This window comes from Bolinopsis microptera, chromosome 3 (assembly GCF_026151205.1).
Source record: "Bolinopsis microptera isolate Bmic1 chromosome 3, MBARI_Bmic_1.0, whole genome shotgun sequence".
Lineage (NCBI taxonomy): Eukaryota > Metazoa > Ctenophora > Tentaculata > Lobata > Bolinopsidae > Bolinopsis > Bolinopsis microptera.
Window position 1 is genome coordinate 17,944,815 of NC_087074.1, and position 22,161 is coordinate 17,966,975.

Here is a 22,161-nt window from a genome sequence, read left to right on the forward strand (position 1 = left end):
CAGGGCTCCGGTTTGACGGATGTTACTCGTCTAAATTTCTTGTATCACGTTGCGACCCCCACGGTGCACGGTCGTTTCACTATGGTGACGATACAGGGGGAGCCGCGCACTTCGTGCGCGGCGGGTCATACAACGTATGACAATAAATTTCTTAGAAGTAGCGCGCGCCGCTTTCTTCTCGAAATGTTGTTGCCCGACGGCAAATGCGCCGGGCCAGACCATTAACAATGGTCAAGGCTCCGGTTAGAGCTTAACTCGGCGCACATCTTGCCATGCTAGTTTATATATTATAAACATACAAGTGCATTTAGTGCAAGTGACAAGGTGGAGACTGGAGATGTAACATGCGCAAAATTGATATTACAGAAGGGCCAGTGGCCGACATTTGTAGGTTTATAACCTACCAGGACGCGCGCCGAGTTGGCCTATTTTACTTGTAGCGCGATGCGTTACTGTGCCGCGCCGCGCACTCAATGAGGCTTCTCACAGCGACAGATCTCTAGATCGGCGAAATGCGCTACTGTGCCGCGCCGAGCTGAGATGAATTGACATCGTCAATTAACTATTTTACGATCAGTATATTACCGTACCCGTTAACGTGGACACCTGATATGAAAGTAAAGTGTCATTCGAATTTCGAAATACTTTAGCATTTGGCAAACTACGACGCCCCGCATTATTATTTTTAATTTGGCTATGCACTCGGGTCATATCGAGAAAAAAAGCTTGCGAACTTGTACTTGTACATTGTAGCTCGACGGATGTTGACCATTGTTAATGATCTCATGGCCCTGCGCGCGCTACTTCGTAGCACGTGCCATTTCGAGTAACATCTTGCTCTATCCAGAGCCCTTGCGCTTGCAGAAGCGCGCGCCCGCCTTGACTTGTGAAACAAGCACGCCCGAAGTGGCGCGAAAGCACATGGTTAGTTGAAAGTAACATCCTTCAATATAATATTACCGACTAAGGTATATATTTATTTATTAAACTTTATTTGGTTGTCAGTGTTTCACCATGGCAAGTGGTTGAATTTTGTGAGACATGTCAGTTTCTCTATTGTCTTTGAAATATGTCTATTTTACAGTAGGCGATACTGAGTGGCAAGAATGAGGAACAAAACGCTTTGGGCTACCGGCTAATAATGGCCCATTTATAAAGCACTTCAGGCATGGCATTTAGCAATGATGTAATTTATGCTTAATTGTTAATTTTACCCTACTGCACTTCTAACGTTCTATAAAAATCTCTTGGCTAAAATACTTCCATCTTTATTGGGTATAAAAAATGCATAACACAAAACACACAAACAAAATGTTTCTAATTTACATGTAATATAAATTTCTATAAAACTAATAAATTTCTATACGATTAATAAACCTGACACTAAATAAAATTGTTGTTTTCTTGAGAGACCTCTCTATCAGAACAAACTCATTCCTGCCTCTATTGTGGACTAGGTGTGTTTTTGGAAATTTATATTGTTGATATTTTAAATAATATTGGTAACAATGGACTGATTCTGTGACCAGTGTATTGTGCTCTACCACAGAGGCGGCTCGTGAGACCTGGATGGACGGAATTATAAATTACTGATCATGATTACACACGGCAAACCTGGCACGCGCACCTCATGTCACACTGCACATGTCCATACTAAAAACGGGATCAGAAGAAATGTCGATACAATCTAAGATCAACTATCAAGGCCATATGAGAAAGATCTGGTTGGGTGTCCTGGACCCTTAAAACCATCAATTTATACAGCGAGACGCGTGCTGATATTCTTTATAGTGTTTACAATTAACTGTGTGTTAAATTTCGATCTGCAAGTTGTCCAAATAAGTTTTGGACACCTTGGAATCGAACTTCGTTAGGAGCAGTCACTTGCACGTGAACTCAAATGTTTGCGCAGTAAAATTACAGATTTCAAAAAATAATTTGTCCTGAATATAATTGCGTGGCCCCCCCCCCCCCCCCCCCCCCCGGCCCCCTTAATCTAACAAGACCATGTAATCAGCACTATCAGTAATGCAATGGTGTGAAATATACTACTTCACAAAAGAATGGTGTCAGTATTGGTTTGGATGAGCTTTCTAATATTCATCCCAGGTAAATTATGAACTTAATCTCAATTTAAAAAGTATAACCTATTAAATAGATTATTTGGTAGGTAATATTAGTTTGGATAGTTTTACTCTTAAATTTTGAAACTCCTAAAATAGAACCATTAACTTCATAAATGAGATTTCAAGCTCTTCCTACAATCATCTTTACTGTCTCCAAAAACAGATTATATTGTATGGCTAACCAAATTATGGATTGAATTAACTGAACAATGTGTGCTGCTTATTAGTTACAGCTGCTTATCAAGTAATGCTATAGTATATATTATATTGTATTAAACTTACATATATTTACTATTCTGTTAACCATTTCAGGTTCTCATTTAGACAACAATCTCACTTGTGCAAAACCAAACCTGTTTGATGAATTCAGAGATAAATTTGGCAAAAAAAATGAAACAGTGAGTGATGCTTTTTAGTTAGGGAACTGTGAAAATTTCTTGGAACTAATTTGCCACAAGCATTTTGAGCAGCAATGTGTTGTTCATAGTCCCAGGAACCACGCCAAATAGTTGTAACAGTAGATTTGATGTGCACAAGTGTTCTTGGTGCACCTGGAGAAAATATGCTCAAGCTAGTTGTGCACATCAGATCTACTTTTACCACTCTTTGGCGTGGTTCCTGGGTCTGTATGTAGAATACATTCCTGCACAGAAATGCTTGTGGCAAAGTAAGTTCTGCTTCTTTAAAAATAATTTCAATTTACTTATGAGAATATTATATCCAGGAATATTTGTATTGAAATCCATAAATATAAAGTGAGTAATCAAAGTGTACCCTTCCTTTCTTCTATTTTCAGCTTAAAGTGAATGGTGGCTTCTATAATAAATGTCTCCACATGTATGAAAAGGACACGAAATTAAAAGTTGATGAAAACACCATAAGAGCGATCTCCGAAAAAGTGAACAAGCTTGCTGGAGGAATAATCGAGCAAATTGCTGAAGATGAAGGGATGGATCACTCAGATTATCTTCCCGTAAATATTGTAGTCTGTTTTTTTCATAGGACCCGATATCAATAGAAACTGATACCGACTAACCTGAGCTTCGACCTTAGTTTTAAAAATTATTATTTAAATATCAAATTTATTAGTTTAAAGATCAGTCTTCTGATCCGTTCGTTGCACTAATAAAATTATTTATTAGTTTATCAGTCGTTTTATTTTAGGCATTTATGGAAACTTGCTTTGTGAAATCACATCTCGAAGATTTCGCAATTAAACTCAACAAGTTCTTTAAAAAAGAATACAAAATGAAACTGACTTGTCCATTGGGTTTACTCTGGGATATCATCTGCACCTTTCAAACCTGCTTGGAGTCTGATTGTGTTGTAGATGATGAAGTGTGTACGGACGCTAACGATACAAATGCTTGCTCTAAAGTGAACCTAAAGCTCTTTTGTATGGTGGGTTTTTGATAAAGAACTCATTTTTTGGCCTTATATTATACCTTTTGACAGAGGTAAAGAATAGGCAAGGCTAGGGTCGGTTTTAACTTTTGAGTTGTGGGTAAGTACCAATGTCTTCCCAAAAGCTAAGGGAATTGAATCCTCTTGAATTCCTTACGTTTTCCATGGAAATATAGGATCTGCAGTTAATTTGACTGCATAAGTGTGTTTTTTTGACTGTCCAACTAAGCAAACAACAATTTATTTTAAGATTAATTTAAATTTTTTTTAAAAGTTTATTAGCGGCATGATACATCTCACAAATTCATAATTATAACTTTATAACAAAACTTAGTAATTCTTTCTGACTTCAGGTGGATTTCGGAAGTTTTGTTGATAGTTGCGTCGATGACGAAAACCAATTCAAGATACCTATGAAACAAGCATTAAGTGCTGTATTAAGGAACAGCAGCTGCTCAAACTTCAACTACATTTACCAGGGAATGCCTTCTTTACAAGGTGCAGGATGTTGAAGATTATTGTTGAAGATTATATGAATTGTACAGGGTGTCCCAAAAAAGGCTACCAAGTGATTATTGCTAATTACTCAAGAACAGCCATTTATTATTTACAGTGTATCTAGGATATGACCTCCGGATGCTGTGAAAATGTTGTTCATTCTAGGAGGGCAACCTCATGAGGTTTTTCATGGTACCAAAGTAAAGATCATGTTATATTGAGCTTGCTGCTTGGATAAAGACCTCTTTTGTTACCATCGCTACCATGTGTTATCATGTGTAATACAGTGTTACTAAGTGACGAATGAACATTGAACAGGCTCCCAATTGAGTTTTGCCCTGAAATTTGTAAGACAAATTTTGGAGCACAGGACTTACCAAGTGGTTACTGTTAAGTGTTAGGTTATCATTGAAGCGAGTTATTGCCAAATTAACTTGGTTGCCTTTTTGTGGGATACCAGAGGCAGCTCTTTGGAGCTGGCTGGTGGTTGTTTCGGGCGTCCAATCGACGGACTCAGGGGGCCGGAGGCTATTCGCTGATGACTGCATACAATAACACAGCAGAAAGCTAATCAATTAATTTAACGAAAGGCAGGATTTCAAATATTACATCGAAGCTAGAACTTACCATGCATAATACTAGCACATGCCCACATGTTTTACACATTACACACAGGGCCTGTGCAATTTGTAAAACAAATTGTAACAGGCAACAGCAAACTATAACGGAAACTTATAAAATAAGTGAAATAGGACACCACACGTGTACAATCTTAGCCGCGCAGTATGATAGCAGATAGTTCAAATCGCATGGTCGCCCAAGGATCATGGATGACCTGATCGTATAAATTTCCAGTACGTTGATGCAATGATGTACGTTGTAGCATTTGCAATTAACTGTGTGTTGATGCTGTGCGGCTTAGGCGTCCAAACGAGGATTGAATGCCTCACAACATGTTTTCACAAAGATCATGTGTGCGCTTACATTCAACCGTTTGAGTTAAATAACAAGCTTTATATCACGATATTTCCGAATACTATTTCTTTTTTCAAGCACTAGATAATAATTTTAGGGCGTCCACGGACGCCTGGACGCCCTCAACAGCCGCCTTCGTGGGATACCCTCTGGAAATGACATGGTTCATTAACGCGTTGCCAATCACATTATGTTATATAACTATAACGAGATTACCTAAAGAGTTAAAATGATTCATGAATGCATCCAATCTTTCTAGATTAAACTGTACGTTCAAAATGTTATAATTGGAAACTGTTTTTTTCAGTTATTGAGAAAAGTGTTATCGCTGCTGATTGTGGAGAAGTTATTGTTACCATGAAATGCTTTAGGAATGGCGAACATTTGAAGCAGTGGGTATTTCAAATTCATGTCAAACAAACTCTTCCTCTTGTAAATCCTTGCTAGTACATTCAAACTCTTCCTCTTGTAAATCCTTGCTAGTACCTAATAACATTACACGATGTTTTTCAGAGCGACGTGGTCTTTAAAGGATGTGAAGGATGCTGATGTTAGTAACGGAGCATTACATATTAGTCGAAAAGATATTCTGTTAAATCAAAGAAATTTTTCCTGCTATGATGGTCCTGCTAAAGTAGCAGATATAACCTCACACCATCTCCTGAAACTGTGTAACTCGGGTAACTATTTACTTTACGTCGTCAATTTGTGATGTTAACTATATGATCTCTGTGTAAAAGTGTTAGAATTATCGTGACTATGATTTAGTGTAATATTTTCTGTGATTCATTCATGTGTATTTAGTTTTTGTATCAGATAGAGGAAATGAAGTATCAAATGACATTGACATTGTTATTGAACTCGATGATGACAATGGAAACTATATAACAGCGCCACCAGAGCCTACAAGTACAACCCCGCACACGAGTTCAACTCCTCAACCTATAGATAAAAACCGGAATAAATGGAAGGATTTTTACAAGGATGATAAAATATGGCTGTTCCGTAAGTACTCCAGTTTGGATGGGATTAATGCCTTCGATAACAAGAACAGGCTTCAGACAAACATTGATAAGCTAAGTGTAGCGATGGTGTCTGTGATGGGACGATTAACGCCTATATGTGGAGAATTGTGGAATAAGGAGGCCGCTGCAGTGTTTTGTAGGGAGGCCGGTGCCCAGCTTAGTCAAAACTGGACTGTGTTACATGTGAGTATGTTGTACACATACATAAAATACCTGCCAGTACTGTAACATACCGAGAAACCATTGACATAATATCACGTTAGCCATTTAGGGTATGGGCTTTGGAAAAGCTTACAATCGCAAAAATAATAAATTTCTGATAAAACTATTCACGATTTATCGGAATTCATAAACAAAATTACTCGATCATTATGCAAAGTGAGCACGGAATAAATAACATTATTATCCCTCTAGCTCTTGTCAATGAAGCATGTACAACATGTAGTTACCTAGTTACCTAGTTACCATGTAACCTAGTTACCTAGAAACTTAGTTACCTAGTAACCTAGTAACCCAGTAACCTAGTAACCCAGGTACCTAGTAACCCAGTTACCAAGTAACCCAGTTACATAGTTACCAAGTAACCTAGTTACCTAGTTACCAAGTAACCTAGTTACCTAGTTAGTAGTTACCTAGTTGCCTAGTTACCTAGTTACCAAGTAACCTGGACAATTTATAATCAATAACCCAGGTTGGTTCCTTGCACAAAACCAAAAATGAAAGACACAACGAAAGTGACTTCTACAAACATTACTTGCGAAATATAACGTGTAAAGGAGACGAGGCTAAAATCATTTGGTGTGAGCACGATGGGTGGTATCATCACAGTAATTGCACTCACGACGCTGTGGTAACTTGTAAGTACCTGCACTCACCACGCTGTGGTAACTTGTAAGTACCTGCACTCACGACGCTGTGGTAACTTGTAAGTACCTGCACTCACGACGCTGTGGTTACTTGTAAGTACCTGCACTCACGACGCTGTGGTTACTTGTAAGTACCTGCACTCACGACGCTGTGGTTACTTGTAAGTACCTGCACTCACGACGCTGTGGTAACTTGTAAGTACCTGCACTCACGACGCTGTGGTTACTTGTAAGTACCTGCACTCACGACGCTGTGGTAACTTGTAAGTACCTGCACTCACGACGCTGTGGTTACTTGTAAGTACCTGCACTCACGACGCTGTGGTATCATCACAGTAATTGCACTCACGACGCTGTGGTTACTTGTAAGTACCTGCACTCACGACGCTGTGGTATCATCACAGTAATTGCACTCACGACGCTGTGGTTACTTGTAAGTACCTGCACTCACGACGCTGTGGTTACTTGTAAGTACCTGCACTCACGACGCTGTGGTTACTTGTAAGTACATGCACTCACGACGTTGTGGTCACTTGTAAGTACCTGCACTCACGACGCTGTGGTTACTTGTAAGTACCTGCACTCACGACGCTGTGGTTACTTGTAAGTACCTGCACTCACGACGCTGTGGTCACTTGTAAGTACCTGCACTCACGACGCTGTGGTTACTTGTAAGTACCTGCACTCACGACGCTGTGGTAACTTGTAAGTACCTGCACTCACGACGCTGTGGTTACTTGTAAGTACCTGCACTCACGACGCTGTGGTAACTTGTAAGTACCTGCACTCACGACGCTGTGGTTACTTGTAAGTACCTGCACTCACGACGCTGTGGTTACTTGTAAGTACCTGCACTCACGACGCTGTGGTCACTTGTAAGTACCTGCACTCACGACGCTGTGGTTACTTGTAAGTACCTGCACTCACGACGCTGTGGTAACTTGTAAGTACCTGCACTCACGACGCTGTGGTTACTTGTAAGTACCTGCACTCACGACGCTGTGGTAACTTGTAAGTACCTGCACTCACGACGCTGTGGTTACTTGTAAGTACCTGCACTCACGACGCTGTGGTTACTTTTAAGTACTTGTAAGTACCCTGTGTGAAGAGAGGAAGCTTCCCGGCCAATATCTCACCTTTAAAAATGGTGGAATTAAGGATTATATCAATAATGAAAAGAAGTTTACTCATCAACATTTGTTGTTTCATTGATAAATTTATTAGTTCTTTATAAATCAGCTTTATTATTTCCTTTTCAGGCTCTCAAGTAAAGGAAGGTGAATATTTTGATAAATTGTAGAATAATCACTAAAGACATGCCCCCTTCCCCCCCCCCCCTCCCCCCGTAATCCTGTAATTTACTATATTTTTAAAGCTTATTCAAAACACACATTATTGCCCTATTGGGATAGTTAATTCTTCCCTACGCCTATGGGTTTATTGTTTATTGACCCCCCACCCATTTAATCCCATTTCGCCAGATCCAGGTACCCAGTGGTGGCACTTGTTACTGTTGACTGTGGGAGGAGTATGTTTCCTTGTTCTTTTGACTTATACATTCTTCTGCACCTTTGGAAAAGGATATCTCAAAGAGCTACTTGAAGCTTGGAACCGTTTCGTAAACGGAGGGGGAGGGTCAGTGCCTACTGAATCAGAGTGAGTTATAGGAGAAATGTGATCCTTTAAAAAATAATCTAAATCTTTTCAAACAATACATAATTATACATAATTGAATGCTTCTAAATAAACCCAGATATAAAAGGAGAAAACAAATATAGCCCAAATTTCCAGTATCCCAGTATATCGAAACCCAAATTATGTGTTGAAAGAGGAGTAACCAAAACACGGTAGTGTGCAGTATGAAATACCACACCTGCAATAACATTGGGCCCTAGCAAAAAAACTAATTAATCAATAAGTCAAAACATATATAATATTGTATATTTTATAGAAAATATATAACTCTCAAGGCTCCTTCTCCGAGCTAACGACTCTAAAGTTCCTGATTACGTGAACTTTGTTCGGCTCTGCTGTCCTTTTATTGAGTAGCTGGTGAATTTCACTGGCTTGAATCGCTCACTTGTACTTGTGTCGTTTCCAACTCGTTTACAGCTCAAGATTTTCGGTTTTTCGTTGAGATGATCCAACAGAATACCTGATACCTTAGCATGCAAGTTCTCCTCAGTCTCCGGAAGCCCACAGATTATCAGACTTTTACTTCGATCTTCTTCGAGGGCAACCCTTTTCACTGCAGCTTGGATCTTCTTCGGTGCAAAGGCGTTTTTCACGTGTTATTGTACAGAGACGAATAGGTTTTAATCTCTTTCTGAGCTGCACTTTTCACAGTTCCAATGTCATCATCCTTCTTCATAGGTAACTTCTCCTGCAAATCACTAATTTTTGCCATGTCTTCTTCTTGCTTGGAGAGTAACTTCTCTTGTTTTAGTTCTATGATTTTAGTCGTATCTACTATTTTTCTTTCCTGAACTTGCTGTTGTCGGCGGATTGTAAGTGTAACACTGGACCACAATAATTGACCGCACACTGTCTCTAACCACACTGAAAACCTTTCTCTGGCTCTCTAGGCACACTTCTCAGGTTCAGTTTATCAAATTGCACATCGTTGTGTTGAGCATTGATTTTACTTCCAATCTCCTTGAAAATACTGACAGTCGCCAGGTGTATCTGATTCACATATTCCGTAAGGAACTCGCCATTATCAACCATAGTATCATCTAGTACCATATCCAAATGTTCATTCTGTAGCGGAAAAGGCATCGTACACGATGTACAGAAAAAGTACAAACAATGTATTCCGATCTACAAAGCCAGAGAGAGATAATTCACTGATATACACTATACTATACTAGTATACTATACACTATAATATACACTATATATACTAGTATACTCTACACTATAATATACACTATACTAGTATACACTACACTATACACTATACACTATACACTTTTGGCCCAATTGTGCCAAATCACCTCAACATGCCCAAAACCCAGATGTTGGTTGCAACACCCAGGGGGATTGTTTATGTAAGTTACTTTATAACCTTGTTACTATTTACAGGACCCCGGGAGACATGAGCACAATAGTCAGCCTTCAAACTGGATCAGGCACGGGTAGTGTGAATCCCATCTCTCTTAGTGGTGGTTTTAGCAGTTGGCCCTTCCCTTCCGGCAGTGTCCAGAGAACTGCTGAACCTATTGGGCCTGTTTATCCGGAGCCTAGACAAGAGGATAATCTCAAACGTCTCAATAGTAGAGAATGTGATGTAATTATAAGCCAAGCTACTGTGAACATCAAATTCTAGGACCATTTTATTCGCATCGCGTAATTTGTCAGTATTAAAAAGTGTCGCTAATTTTGGTCTGTTTTTGTCGTGCATTTATCTTCGATGGGGTAAGTAAATGCCACGATTGAAACAGCAACGGGAGTTCTTTGGTGTAGGAATTTGGTGTTTGACAATGTTTAATTTAAATATGTTAATCAGATTAGGCCTATAAATGAATGAGTTTATAATTCATCTACTGATTGTAAAGTTGTAATATGTATTAACATTGTTGCACGTTGTTGATAGTGCTGTGATTCTAGTTGTAGTTCGTTTCTGACCGGCCACTCTTCAGGAGTGGGTATTGGGTGGGTATAAGGTTGAAGGAAAAACACTTGTTTGCAAGTCGTATAAAAACATCACTGGTGAAACTAAAGATAACATGATGACTGAGTATTTCTTCCTGTCCAATGTTAAACACTCAAACATAGTGGAGTGTGTTAATGAACCGAGGGAGATCTCTTTTAACAACGAGAAGAAACAGTACGTTAAGTAAACTCCTTATTATATTGCATAATGCATATAATATAATACAGGGTGGGCCGCCAAAAGTCAGTACCCATACGTTGGCCTTAATAGCTCCGCCGTGTTTTATATTTGAGAGCTGTTGCTTTGCAGATGGCATACTGTACTTACTGGTTCGAGGATTCCGTCGTCAAAATTTGAAAATTCGAATATTTTAGACCACGCCCATTCAATATTAAAACACCTATATTGTTTTCTCTGAACATGCTGAACGCCTAATTTTTTCAGAGACGGTAAATTATCAAATGTTGCATATGATCTGAAAATATGACGCAAAACGGATTAGAAATGACGAAGTTATCAAGCATTTTCTGTATCTCGTTAACAAAATTGACTGGGTGATTATGTGACACCGTGACACGACACTTTAATTGGGCACCCTTAACAATTCCCATAATGTTTAACGGGGTAGTTAACGGGGGCACCTTATCACGTGATTAGGTAAACCAATCACCTGATCACACGTAATGAATAAACTCGTTATGCTTCATATCTCGGTCATCTGAGAAGCTACAGTTCTAATTCTTTCAGGACAAACGTAAATCGAATGGCCAAACACAATTCAATAACATTTAGCTTGATCCGACTATCCAAACTATCAAATAAATGTGAAAATGAACCTCCATTTCAAAAAAATGAACGCGAATATTTTTCGAGTTGACAAATTCCTCGAACCAGTGGTGGTACTAAGCCATACCAGAAAGAAGTATTTAAATTGGGCACTCAGTGACTGAGCTATAAAGGCCAACGTATGGGTACTGACTTTTGGCCCACCCTGTATAAAATAATTTTATAATTTTCTTTGACGATAAAAATGTCGTAAAGCTCATATTTTTATATAATGATTTGTTTCGTTATTTACATTGGAAAAAACTCAAATAGTGAAAAATTCGATAAAAAGCTGTTATAGACGCAATTTTGAGGGGAATCATGTTTAATTTTCAAAACAAGAAAATAGTGTATCGAATTTACTGAATTCGTGAAAACGAGCTACTCATTGATTTATGTTTGAAATGTTAATACCAGAAGTGTAGGAAGAGGGGGGGGGGGGGGGGGGGGGGGGGGGGGCAGGGAGGACGACCCTGGTTCATACCACTTTTCAATTTCAGATCATTTTTCATGGAACGCTTGGAATTTGGTGGCTTGGACTCTTATTTGAGAGGAGATTCTAATGGAGTAGCTAATGGTAAATGTAATTAAAAACGATGACAGGGAAACGGGCTGGGGGTTGCGGCCGGGGGGGGGGGGGGGGGGGGGGGGGGGGTAAGGCTGGGAATGGGGCGGCTTGGTTGGGGATGGGAATGGGGCGGCTTGGTTGGGGATGGGAATGGGGCGGCTTGGTTGGGGATGGGCTGGGAATGGGGCGGCTTAGTTGGGGATGGGAATGGGGCGGCTTGGTTGGGGATGGGAATGGGGCGGCTTGGTTGGGGATGGGCTGGGGGTGGGGCTTGGGTAGGGCTTATGTGGGGCTGGGGCTAGAGGGATTGGGTAGGGCTGGAGATGGGGGTGGGGGGGGGGCCTTCAGTGGTTTGGGCGGGGTGGCTGGGAGTTGCAGCATTTACGAAATATTGTATTTTATGGATTGAATAATCTTATTGAATGAGTACAAACTCTCAAATTGGACGACAGCTTTAAAACTGACATTCAAGTAAAAACATGACGAGAGTGATTTTAGAGGAGCCATTCACCAAATCACGTAGCAAATTGAGTGTTGTTATCTTTCTGGTCAAAGAGCTATGTACCAGTTCACCACTGCACATTGTCAATGATAATACTGCTGTTACTAGAGATGTTAATGTTACAGGACATTTAATGACAGTAGAAGATGCTACAAGCGTTGTCGTGGGGGCCTGTAGAGCCCTTCACTATGTACATAGTCTGGGATACGTCCACGCTGATATTTGTAGTGATAACTTATTTGCCTTCAGAAATCCTGACACGGTAAGAGTTACTATATTATATAATATTATATAATGTTTACAGTACTTCGTGAGTAGTACAGTACTTCACAACGATAATCCGCCTCCCCAATCGCAAATTAAAAAACATTACACACAGTATGCACACTCACAAATATGGCAGTGAGTATCCCAGCTGCATATAATGCAGTGTACTAATAGCAGCAGATATGAGATAACGACACGATTGCTTACTGATAGGCGTGCAAGAAATTCCTGAGCTGAATAGGGCCGGTAGCTCAATTGGTAGAGCACCAGGCATGTAACTCGGAGGTTGGCGGATCATACCCGCCCCGGCACTATGCCGGCCCATGATTTTCCGAATCGCTTACCAGTGGAAATCTAGTCAATTCAAATATCTGCTTATATGCTTGGTATTCATGGTCGATAAAATCACAGCCCAACCACATTCTTGACCAGATCACATGTGCATACGACATCCTTGGGAGCCGTCAGTTGAGCTTGCTCTCTGACTCGTGGGTTGAAAACATCGTGTACAGTACTTCGTGAGTAGTACAGTACTTCACAACGATAATCCGCCTCCCCAATCGCAAATTATATAATGTAGTAGTACTAACATAACCGACATAACCCAGCTGTGAGATTATAAATATACTAGTGTAACTCTCTACGATTATTAATATTATTATAAATAAATAAGAGATGATTAAATATTATTAATATTATTGCTTAGTGAAGAAATCGGAGTGTATGTGATTTTTAAAGCAATATTCGTTTTTCTTCTGGGGAATAATCCGGGTGCAAATTTTCAGAGCCATAAATATTAGTGTTACCCTAACCCTAACCCTAACCCTAACCCTAACCCTAACCCTAACCCTAACCCTAACCCTAACCCTAACCCTAACCCTAACCCTAACCCTAACCCTAACCCTAACCCTAACCCTAACCCTAACCCTAACCCTACTACCCTAACCCTAACCCTAACCCTAACCCTAACCCTAACCCTAACCCTAACCCTAACACCCTGTACTTTAATAATATAGTATACTCTACTTTAATAATGTACTAAGTACTTGAATACTGATATTATCTTTTATAGTGCTTTGTCCTGTATGATAAGGGGTCGTTCACATATTATTGCGTAATTATTGAGGGGCCCGAGGGCCGAGGGGGGTGGTTTCGAAATGATTACGCTAGTTTAATTTTAACACAATAGTCATGTGTAAAACTGGTTATGGAGGGGGGTTGGAGTTTAAAATGAGTCAAAAAGTGATTACGTACTATTATATGTGAATTGTGAACAACCTCTAATAAATTGTGGGCGAGCGTTAAATATTAGATAAAAAATACCATTTAACAGCTACAGGTCAATTACCTAGATCTTTTTTTTCCCAGAAACTTTTGGATGTCAAATTGGGAGATTTTGAATCCTTCTACCGCCCACAAAAGAGAGAGGATGGGGGATCAGGCTGGAAGTCAGTAAAACATACCGCCCTATACACTGCACCTGAGTGCATTCTAGACTGCCCCAAAAATGCGAACGAAAAAGTCATCAAACGAGATGCTTTTAAGAATGATGTTTGGGGCATTGCTTTAGTTCTTTGGGAAATTCAATCTTGGATCATGTGCAAAAATAATAAGACTTGTCTCAGAAGGTAACTATGTTTGACAGCCGTTAACTCACTATTTATTGTCGCATTTTACTCTTTATATTATTAGAACCTTTAGATTAGAAAGAAAAACAAGAATTGCGCCCGTTGTTTCGTTTTGGCGGACGCTATATTTCCATTTCACTATAACATATAACTATTAATATAAGCTCTAATCAGCTCACATTATAATAATAATATTGAAACATTAGTACACTACGCGTGCCACGTTCAAGTTGGGCTTATTACAAAATACTATACATGGGATACATTACTAGTATACATTAAAATACGCTCGTGCCGCGCATTCATTGACCACAGACTAGCTATACACCACATCTCCGCAAGCAATCCTCGCGCGCGTGCGCGCGGCAAGTTGACATGGTTACTAACGGAAGTAAGGAAGGACTGACGACATATTCAGACCCGCCTACTGCTATCTCCAAAATCCACGTTTTTCTGCAAAAACGTCCATTCGTAACCTTTCACTATTGCCTTTTTTCAAAAGAGTGAAAAGGAAAAAATGGTACACCGACTACAACATTTCAGTAGAGAACAACCAGGGGAAACAGTAATGAATACTGTGTCAAGATACTTCAAGTCTAGGATTGCACATGTTTACGACTATAACGACTGCAGATCACAGGTCCACGTCGCTCTCTTCCAGAAGATAAATCGTGTCAACCCCAGTGTCCTAAGCGCTAAACCAGACACTAAACTCATGAAGGAATTCTACGAAAGAATTTACCCGTGTAGCGTGGGGTATCCTTTAATGGACCCTAAACTGGATATAAAGTTCGGTTGGCCTATAACCAAACTTCTGAAGATGTGTTTGAGGATAGAACCGGACAACAGACCGTCAATGAGGGAGGTATTAGAACAGTTCCTCAATCACGCCAACTCATCCTTCTTGAAATACAAACACGATATTGCATCAGATTTGGACACAAAAGGTGATTTATCACTTAGTCTAGAGGATGTTGATCCTATTGATCTCCACTTCCAGTCAGAAATATATTCACCATCTAGCCTCCAACCTAACCTGGGCCAATTGTCCCGTTCACGGCCTAACTCAAATATCTGAAACAGACGGAACTTTCTTAAAATACTATCTAGTTTATGTCTGCCACGTTTCAGAGTGATTCCATAAACATTTTAGGAAGAATGGTTATTTTTGGGTATTTACATTTTAAATCTTGCTTGCAATAGAATTACACATGAATTACACAACTTGCCATTACTTTTGCCAGGATCAGTCTTTTTTGATATGGTAAAGAGTAATTAATACTGGTTGGGAGAGGGGTCAGGGTATCTGTTAGATATTACTCTCCTCCCAAAACATCATGAAATTTATTTTCATGATCGATCAAAATATTAGATACCGTCAATAACTCAAAACAGTTTTTTTTGGAGAAAAGCCCTTTTTATTTTTAATACGCTTTTATTTTTAATACGCTCTTCACTATACAGTTTTACACATCCTTAATAATATAATCAGTTAGGGTTTGAACTGAGTAAAGCAGTTGAACATATTCCAAACCCAATACACACATTCAATAAATGTAATAGGTTGATATTGTGAACTGTTGTCTGTTTCAAAGTTAAAAAACGGCCCTTTATCTGACCTTCAGTTTCATGGTAAATGAGTAAAGAGCAGCTTATGGTAATCTGACATGAAACGTAAAGTTGGATATAATTGGTATTTGCTCCTTAATAGAGAATTTTGTTGAAAATACAAACTTTCAGATCTGCAGACTTATTGTAATTGGTTTAATTAGTTGAATTATTTAAATAATTATATTGAATTGTTGTAGACACGAATGCTGATACACTGTCTTTTAAAACGTCATGAATCATGTATGTGAAAATTTTGATGTTGTTGCTTTTCATAAAAAAGTTGAGACTTCAAACCGATATTTTATTCTTTTATTTTTGATTATTTTTAATAGATGATTTTACTGTCCATGTTTCCAGTTAAGAGAAGTTTTACAAAAACTTTCTTGTCTTGTTATTTCTTTGAAACGCCATATTATTTACTAATAAGACTGCCAAGATTGTTGGCATTTTGAAGCGATTAGGCATTATCTAGTTCTATTTTAGCAAAAAACCGATGATATTAAAATGAAATGAAATAATGTGCTTATCATCTTGTACTTCTCTGTTTATTAATCATAAAGTTAATAAATCGTTACCAAAAGTTGACACAAGGAGCATTTTTAGCTTAAAATCACAATACAGTATAATATGTAATATTGTATACATTATGACCCTGGTTTAAAATTTCTGTAATTTCATTTCTGTTTTAGTTACGCATTTGATTTTTGGTATGCGTATAAAAATTAGAAAATCGATACGGCTTTAAAATGAGATGTTTGGCGACCTCCTAGCTCACTCACTAGACTCAGTAGGAGTGATTGAATTGCGAGGGACAATTGAGGCTAACGGATTAGCCTCATCACTTTTCAAAAAGAACTTTCTCATGTTACGTCCATGATATCCAAGTTGCAAGAATAGTCCATAGTTATTATACTTGATCGAGATCGAATCTAAGCTTTAAATATTCGAAGTGAAAATGAGGCTAACCACCTTTTGAGAGGATGAAATGAGGCTTACAAGTACACTTTTGTGTATATTTTCGAGCAGGTTCGGTATTGTGACTATCTAATATGTCAACAATAAAGATTGATTCATCCTCTTCAAGCTCAACATTTCAGAAATCGCTGAGTCTAATTGTAGGAGGCCAAAATGAGGCTAATAAAGAATTTGATTTCGTCCGCATTTTTACTTTAATGTACGGAAACAGGTTATAGACCCACTAATAAACTTGTTATTGTAGCCCGCAGGTTATTGAATTTTATTAATCGAAACTCAATTAGTTGAACTATAGACATATAAAATATCATATGCCTATCTTAAAAGTTCTTCCTGTGACAATCTTCTAAAGTTAAATTGGGAAAAACGTAATCCATCTCGTGCGAACTTTCCGAATGACCAGGGTCTTATACAGTAATTATCCTTGTCGATATTCTTGATCATGAATTATTTGAAATTTCAATGTTTAAAATTGTAATCAATAATTTTTCCGATTTTATAGCAGGGTTGTCGTAATGTTGGCGCGTTTGAAAATAGATATGGGGGGTGGGAGTCATACCATCCCTCTAAGCAAGAGATGTAATTATTGTAATATCAGTCAGGGTTGTAAACCACGTCATGTCCACCAATAACTTGTACAAGCTCTACAATAGCCAGAGAGAATGTGGACACTAACCGGCCTATTCTATATTCCTCCGGCCTATTCTATATTGCTCGGCCTATTCTATATTGCTCCGGCATATTCTATATTGCTCCGGCATATTCTATATTACTCTTGCCTATTCGTTGCTCGCAGAACTCGTGACTTTGTGGAAGACCATTTATCTCTGATTTTGCTAAATAGATTCATCAAAGCAAGCAAAGAGTTATTACAATTGTCCAATCCCTTGTGGTGAGCTGTCCATCATCTAGTAGAGAGTCTTTGACTAGTGTAGGAACTCGAAGAGACACAGTGATCTGTTAAGTTTCTAACCCAACTCCACTCAGTAATCTCGATTCTTTTGTCTTGTTCAGTAGTGTACTAGCATTGTGGCCCCGGGCTTACCTCCATTTTGGTGTTACAAATGGAGTCACGACCGGCATGGGCGGAGTTAAACGTCGTTTAGCGGGCGCCCAACGATCCTCCTTCCCACATTGCGTGTGTTAGAAATCACATGATAGAGGTCTTTGTCCGTAGTCTTCAGGACATTCAACTATAGAAGGTTGTGATACCTAATTTTGCGAGACCAAAGTGACCAATATATTTCTTAACATAGCTAAAGGGAGAATGATGCAACATAATTTTGCGTTTTGAAAAATTAATTTGTATTGATGTCATATATCAATATCTACAACTTCGACTTTTAGCATAATGTAATTATAAGTGAATATATATATATATATAATATACATATTATATATAATAAGATAGAATAGTCTGGCAGTATATCTCACTGCAGTGTAAAATTCTAAAAATGTCATTAAATGTCATTTACTGTCATCTCGACCATGAAAGTAGACTGCAGCCCCCCCCCCCCCTCCCCCCACTAGAAACTTTTAACAATTTTAAGATCCTGCTGTACAGTTACTATGTGAATTATATGTGTGATTTTCTTTCATAAAAACGCTGTGTTTTACTCTTAGAATGCTAAAATATTATCAGGTCACTTGTACTTGAATATTGAAGTTACTAGGTATTGTAATTAATATAGGTTACTATTTTAAAAATAGTTTACTATTGTAAAAACAAGTTATCTAACACTAAAAATGTACTGATTGTTTTCCAGCAACAATGAAATGACTGCTAGAACACCTTACTGCTAGAAGATGCTGGAAGCTTTCACTGCACACGAACTATTGTCCAATATTCCAGTACAAATAGAATCTATTTGTACTTATGAAGATCGACTTCTGGTCGGCACCAAACAGGTACTTCAAGTGATTTAATTTGTTGACACAATAGCGACACAATACGTGCATATAAGCATGATAAGACCCCTTATGGGACCTATATTTGAGTCGAGACAGTTGACAGGTTATTTGAGAGGCTCCAGATACTAGGAATTGGAATCATATTGCATATAATACCGTTTTTTTCTATACCATGCACTTTTCGTTTCCCCGAGGAGCTCGGTATATCGAGGTTCGACTGTACATAATATTATTCAATTTCACACGTCAGTATGTTTTTGATTTTATAATTCATAATTCAATGTTCGAAATAAAACTTAATGATTACTCATCTCCCCCCGGCAGGTAGCCCACCTCTCCCCCGCCCCAAGCCCCCAGCAGGTATTTATAGAACATCTTTCAGGGAACACTGCTGGTGTACAAGTTTGAGAATGACAAAATTGACCTGTTTCTCACTTTGAAGGGATTTTCCAAGAAGACTATTAATCAGGTTATAATTTAGTTAATTCTATTAATTCTGGCTGATTCTAGTTAATTCTGGCTAATTATAGTTAAGGGCACTTTCAAAAACTATGTTAACGAATCTGTCACGGGAAAAATTTCAACTTCTAGAAGCTCTCATTTGGTGGATAAACTCAATATTTTGATTAAACTTTTTTTCAGCATAGGATTTGCGATAGTTCAACTTTTACAAAAAGAATAAAATGTCTACTATGTCTATGAGCAGAGATACACGCATTTAAATCAGGGCTAATAATGGTGGATATACTTTTCAGAGGGGTTTGGTGTCCATATATCATTGATTGGCCTGTAACTTTACGTGTGGTTAATTTATGGTGATTATTTAAAGATAGAATTGTAGCAAATCGATATGCCTCTATGATAAAAGGCGAAAATAAAGAAAGATTTCAATTTTAAGGCTAGATATGGTGGATAATAAAACGATGAAATAAAATTCAATACCGAAAATTTTCAACTGAAAAAATTATATTGGTCAACAAGTTCACCAGCTTTACTCAGTGAACGGATCAGGTTGGAAATCGTTTCAAGTTTATGATAGCATAGAAGATTTAATTTTTAGGCCACTTTTGGTGGATATATTGGAGCTTCAAGATTGATTTAATTTTAAGTCAATTTCTGAGTCAATAATGCAGGTTATCCATTGTTAGACCCCAATTATCTCGTCTAGAAGCTGAAAATGTATACAATTATTGCTCTAGGGCCATAATGAATGGATATAGTTTCATACGAACTTAACAAACTGTTTCCTTTCAGCCTTTAGAGCTGTTTTTGGTGGATAAAAGTACTAAAACGGGAAAATTTGCTTTTGTATCCACTATTTTTGGCCCTAGATGTGTTCTATCATGAAACTACAACTGTTTCTAGATAGAAAATCCCCTTTGCTGAGTCAGTTCAAAAGAATTTTCAGTCCAAGACGACTTTTAAGGTTAAAATTGGTGGATATTAAATGTGAATAACCTACCTCAGTGATTGAAATAACGATTTCTTGACTGATAACGTATGTGATCCACTTTCAACGCCCAATAATTATATCTTAAGGTCGAAAGAGCTGAAAATCATTGCTCTGAGGTCGAAGAGAAGGGCTATAGTTTCAAGTAAACGTTCCAAAAATTCTCCATTTAGGGCCGTTTTTGGTGGATAAATGCCTAAGAAATTAGCTTAAAAACGGTTAAATTTGCTTTTTTATCCACTATTTCTGGCCTTAGATTTGCTCGATTATGAAATCATACACTGATATTGGTTTGTTTAGACCTTTTTCTTGTTCAGCACAAAATGTGATAAGCTCAAGCCGACTTTTAAGGCCAAAATTGATGGATATCAAAATATCCAGGTCGATATTTTAAGTATTTTTGAGTTAATTATCCACCAAATTGGCCCTGAATGCTTAAAATGCCATAGTACCTTATGCATAAATGTTCAACATCTTATATTTTATCTTTTTCGACTGTTTCTAATCACGATGATGTCTTATTTATTGATATTTTGGTAACATTTACGTGTTTAACTAATTAATATTGACTTATATCCACCAAAAATAGCCTTTTAACTTGAATCTCGAACTCTAAGTTGGTGCCATTCATTTAACATTGCCTTTGCACCATTTTAAGACCAGTAAATTGATGTTAGCTAACAAATAACAGTCTTAAAAAAGAGGTAAAAAAATATATCCACCAAATTTGGCCCTTAAGAAAAATCCCGGCCCTACATATGAAATTGTGAAGTTATAACGATTATTTATAAGTCTCAATCATATTTTAGGAGTTTAGATGGAATTAAATATTTTTAAAGGCCACCTGAAGTGGATTGGTCTGTTTCACTTTTATCCACCAGATTTAGCCCTAAATCGAAACAAAAAGTGGCAGATAGTAAAGGTTAGGGTATAGCACACCATATCCTGGAGTTTCATCCCGTTCCAAAAATTATCCACCAAATTATGCCACAAAAACTGATTTTTGGCAAATTTTAACATTTTTTCCGTGACAGATGTTTTTGAAAGTGCCCTTAATTGTATTCAATTTTAGCTAATTCTAGTTAATTATATTTAATTCTAATTAATTATATTTAATTCTAATTAATTCTAATTAATTCTAATTAATTCTAGCTAATTCTAGATAATTCTAGCTAATTCTAGTTAATTATATTTAATTCTAGCTAATTCTAGTTAATTGTATTTAATATATTTAATAATAGGTAATACTAGTTGAAATACTAGTTAATTCTAATAAAAAATAAATTCTAGCTAATTCTGATTAATTCGAGTCAATTCTAGTTAATTCTAGTTAATTCTAGCTAATTCTAATTAATTTTAGTTAATTAGATAGTTAATTCTAATTAATTCTAATTAATTCCAATTAATTCTAGCTAATTCTAGTTAATTCTAATTAATTCTAATTAATTTTAGTTAATTTTAATTAATTGTAATTAATTCTAGCTAGAATTAAGAGTAGCCTGCCAGTGGCGTAACGTTGCCTGTTGGCACTCCCACCGAAAAAGCGCGCCCCTGTTGGCGCCCCCTCCCCTTTTGGGGCCCCTCCCTAAAATTGAACAAATTAGGTGATTTTAGAGGATACGCCGGTAAAATCTCTAAAAAAGTGTGTATCTAGAACAAAACGCGCAGTTTTGCTCATCTCTAAAAAAGTGTGTATCTAGAACAAAACGCGCAGTTTTGCTAGTACTTTAGTTAAGTTTTCGAAATTGTCCCACATTCAAACGACGATTTGGCGCCCCCCTAAGACGGCGCCCCCCCCCCCCACCCCCCCCCCCCCCCCCCCCCCCCCCCGCACAGCGGGGCCCTTCGTTACGCCACTGTAGCCTGCTGACATGA

General features: G+C 38.0%; 2 protein-coding genes across 3 annotated transcripts in view; both read left to right on the forward strand.

Moving 5' to 3' along the window:
* LOC134813112 (vam6/Vps39-like protein) overlaps window positions 1-22,161 on the forward strand; it is a 62,028-nt gene that overhangs the window by 12,462 nt on the left and 27,405 nt on the right. The window contains exons 2-3 of the mRNA XM_063820797.1: window positions 18,690-18,833; window positions 19,219-19,305. Coding sequence (XP_063676867.1) covers window positions 18,732-18,833; window positions 19,219-19,305 — 189 coding nt within the window. The 5' untranslated portion in view covers window positions 18,690-18,731. The remainder of the gene's footprint in view (window positions 1-18,689; window positions 18,834-19,218; window positions 19,306-22,161) is intronic.
* On the forward strand, window positions 2,022-17,084 carry LOC134813034 (uncharacterized). 2 transcript variants are annotated; one of them, XM_063820702.1, is made up of 17 exons: window positions 2,022-2,109; window positions 2,439-2,524; window positions 2,923-3,099; window positions 3,291-3,527; window positions 3,884-4,028; window positions 5,311-5,395; window positions 5,517-5,683; window positions 5,820-6,211; window positions 6,720-6,885; window positions 8,154-8,171; window positions 8,376-8,550; window positions 9,979-10,183; window positions 10,536-10,723; window positions 11,875-11,951; window positions 12,570-12,706; window positions 14,080-14,339; window positions 14,883-17,084. In XM_063820702.1, the coding sequence occupies exons 1-17, from the start codon at window positions 2,064-2,066 to the stop codon at window positions 15,415-15,417; spliced, it is 3,096 nt and encodes a 1,031-aa protein (XP_063676772.1). In that variant the 5' UTR covers window positions 2,022-2,063; the 3' UTR covers window positions 15,418-17,084. The 2 variants fall into 2 exon arrangements, with proteins under 2 accessions (XP_063676772.1, XP_063676773.1); XM_063820703.1 differs by having other exon boundaries at window positions 14,886-17,084.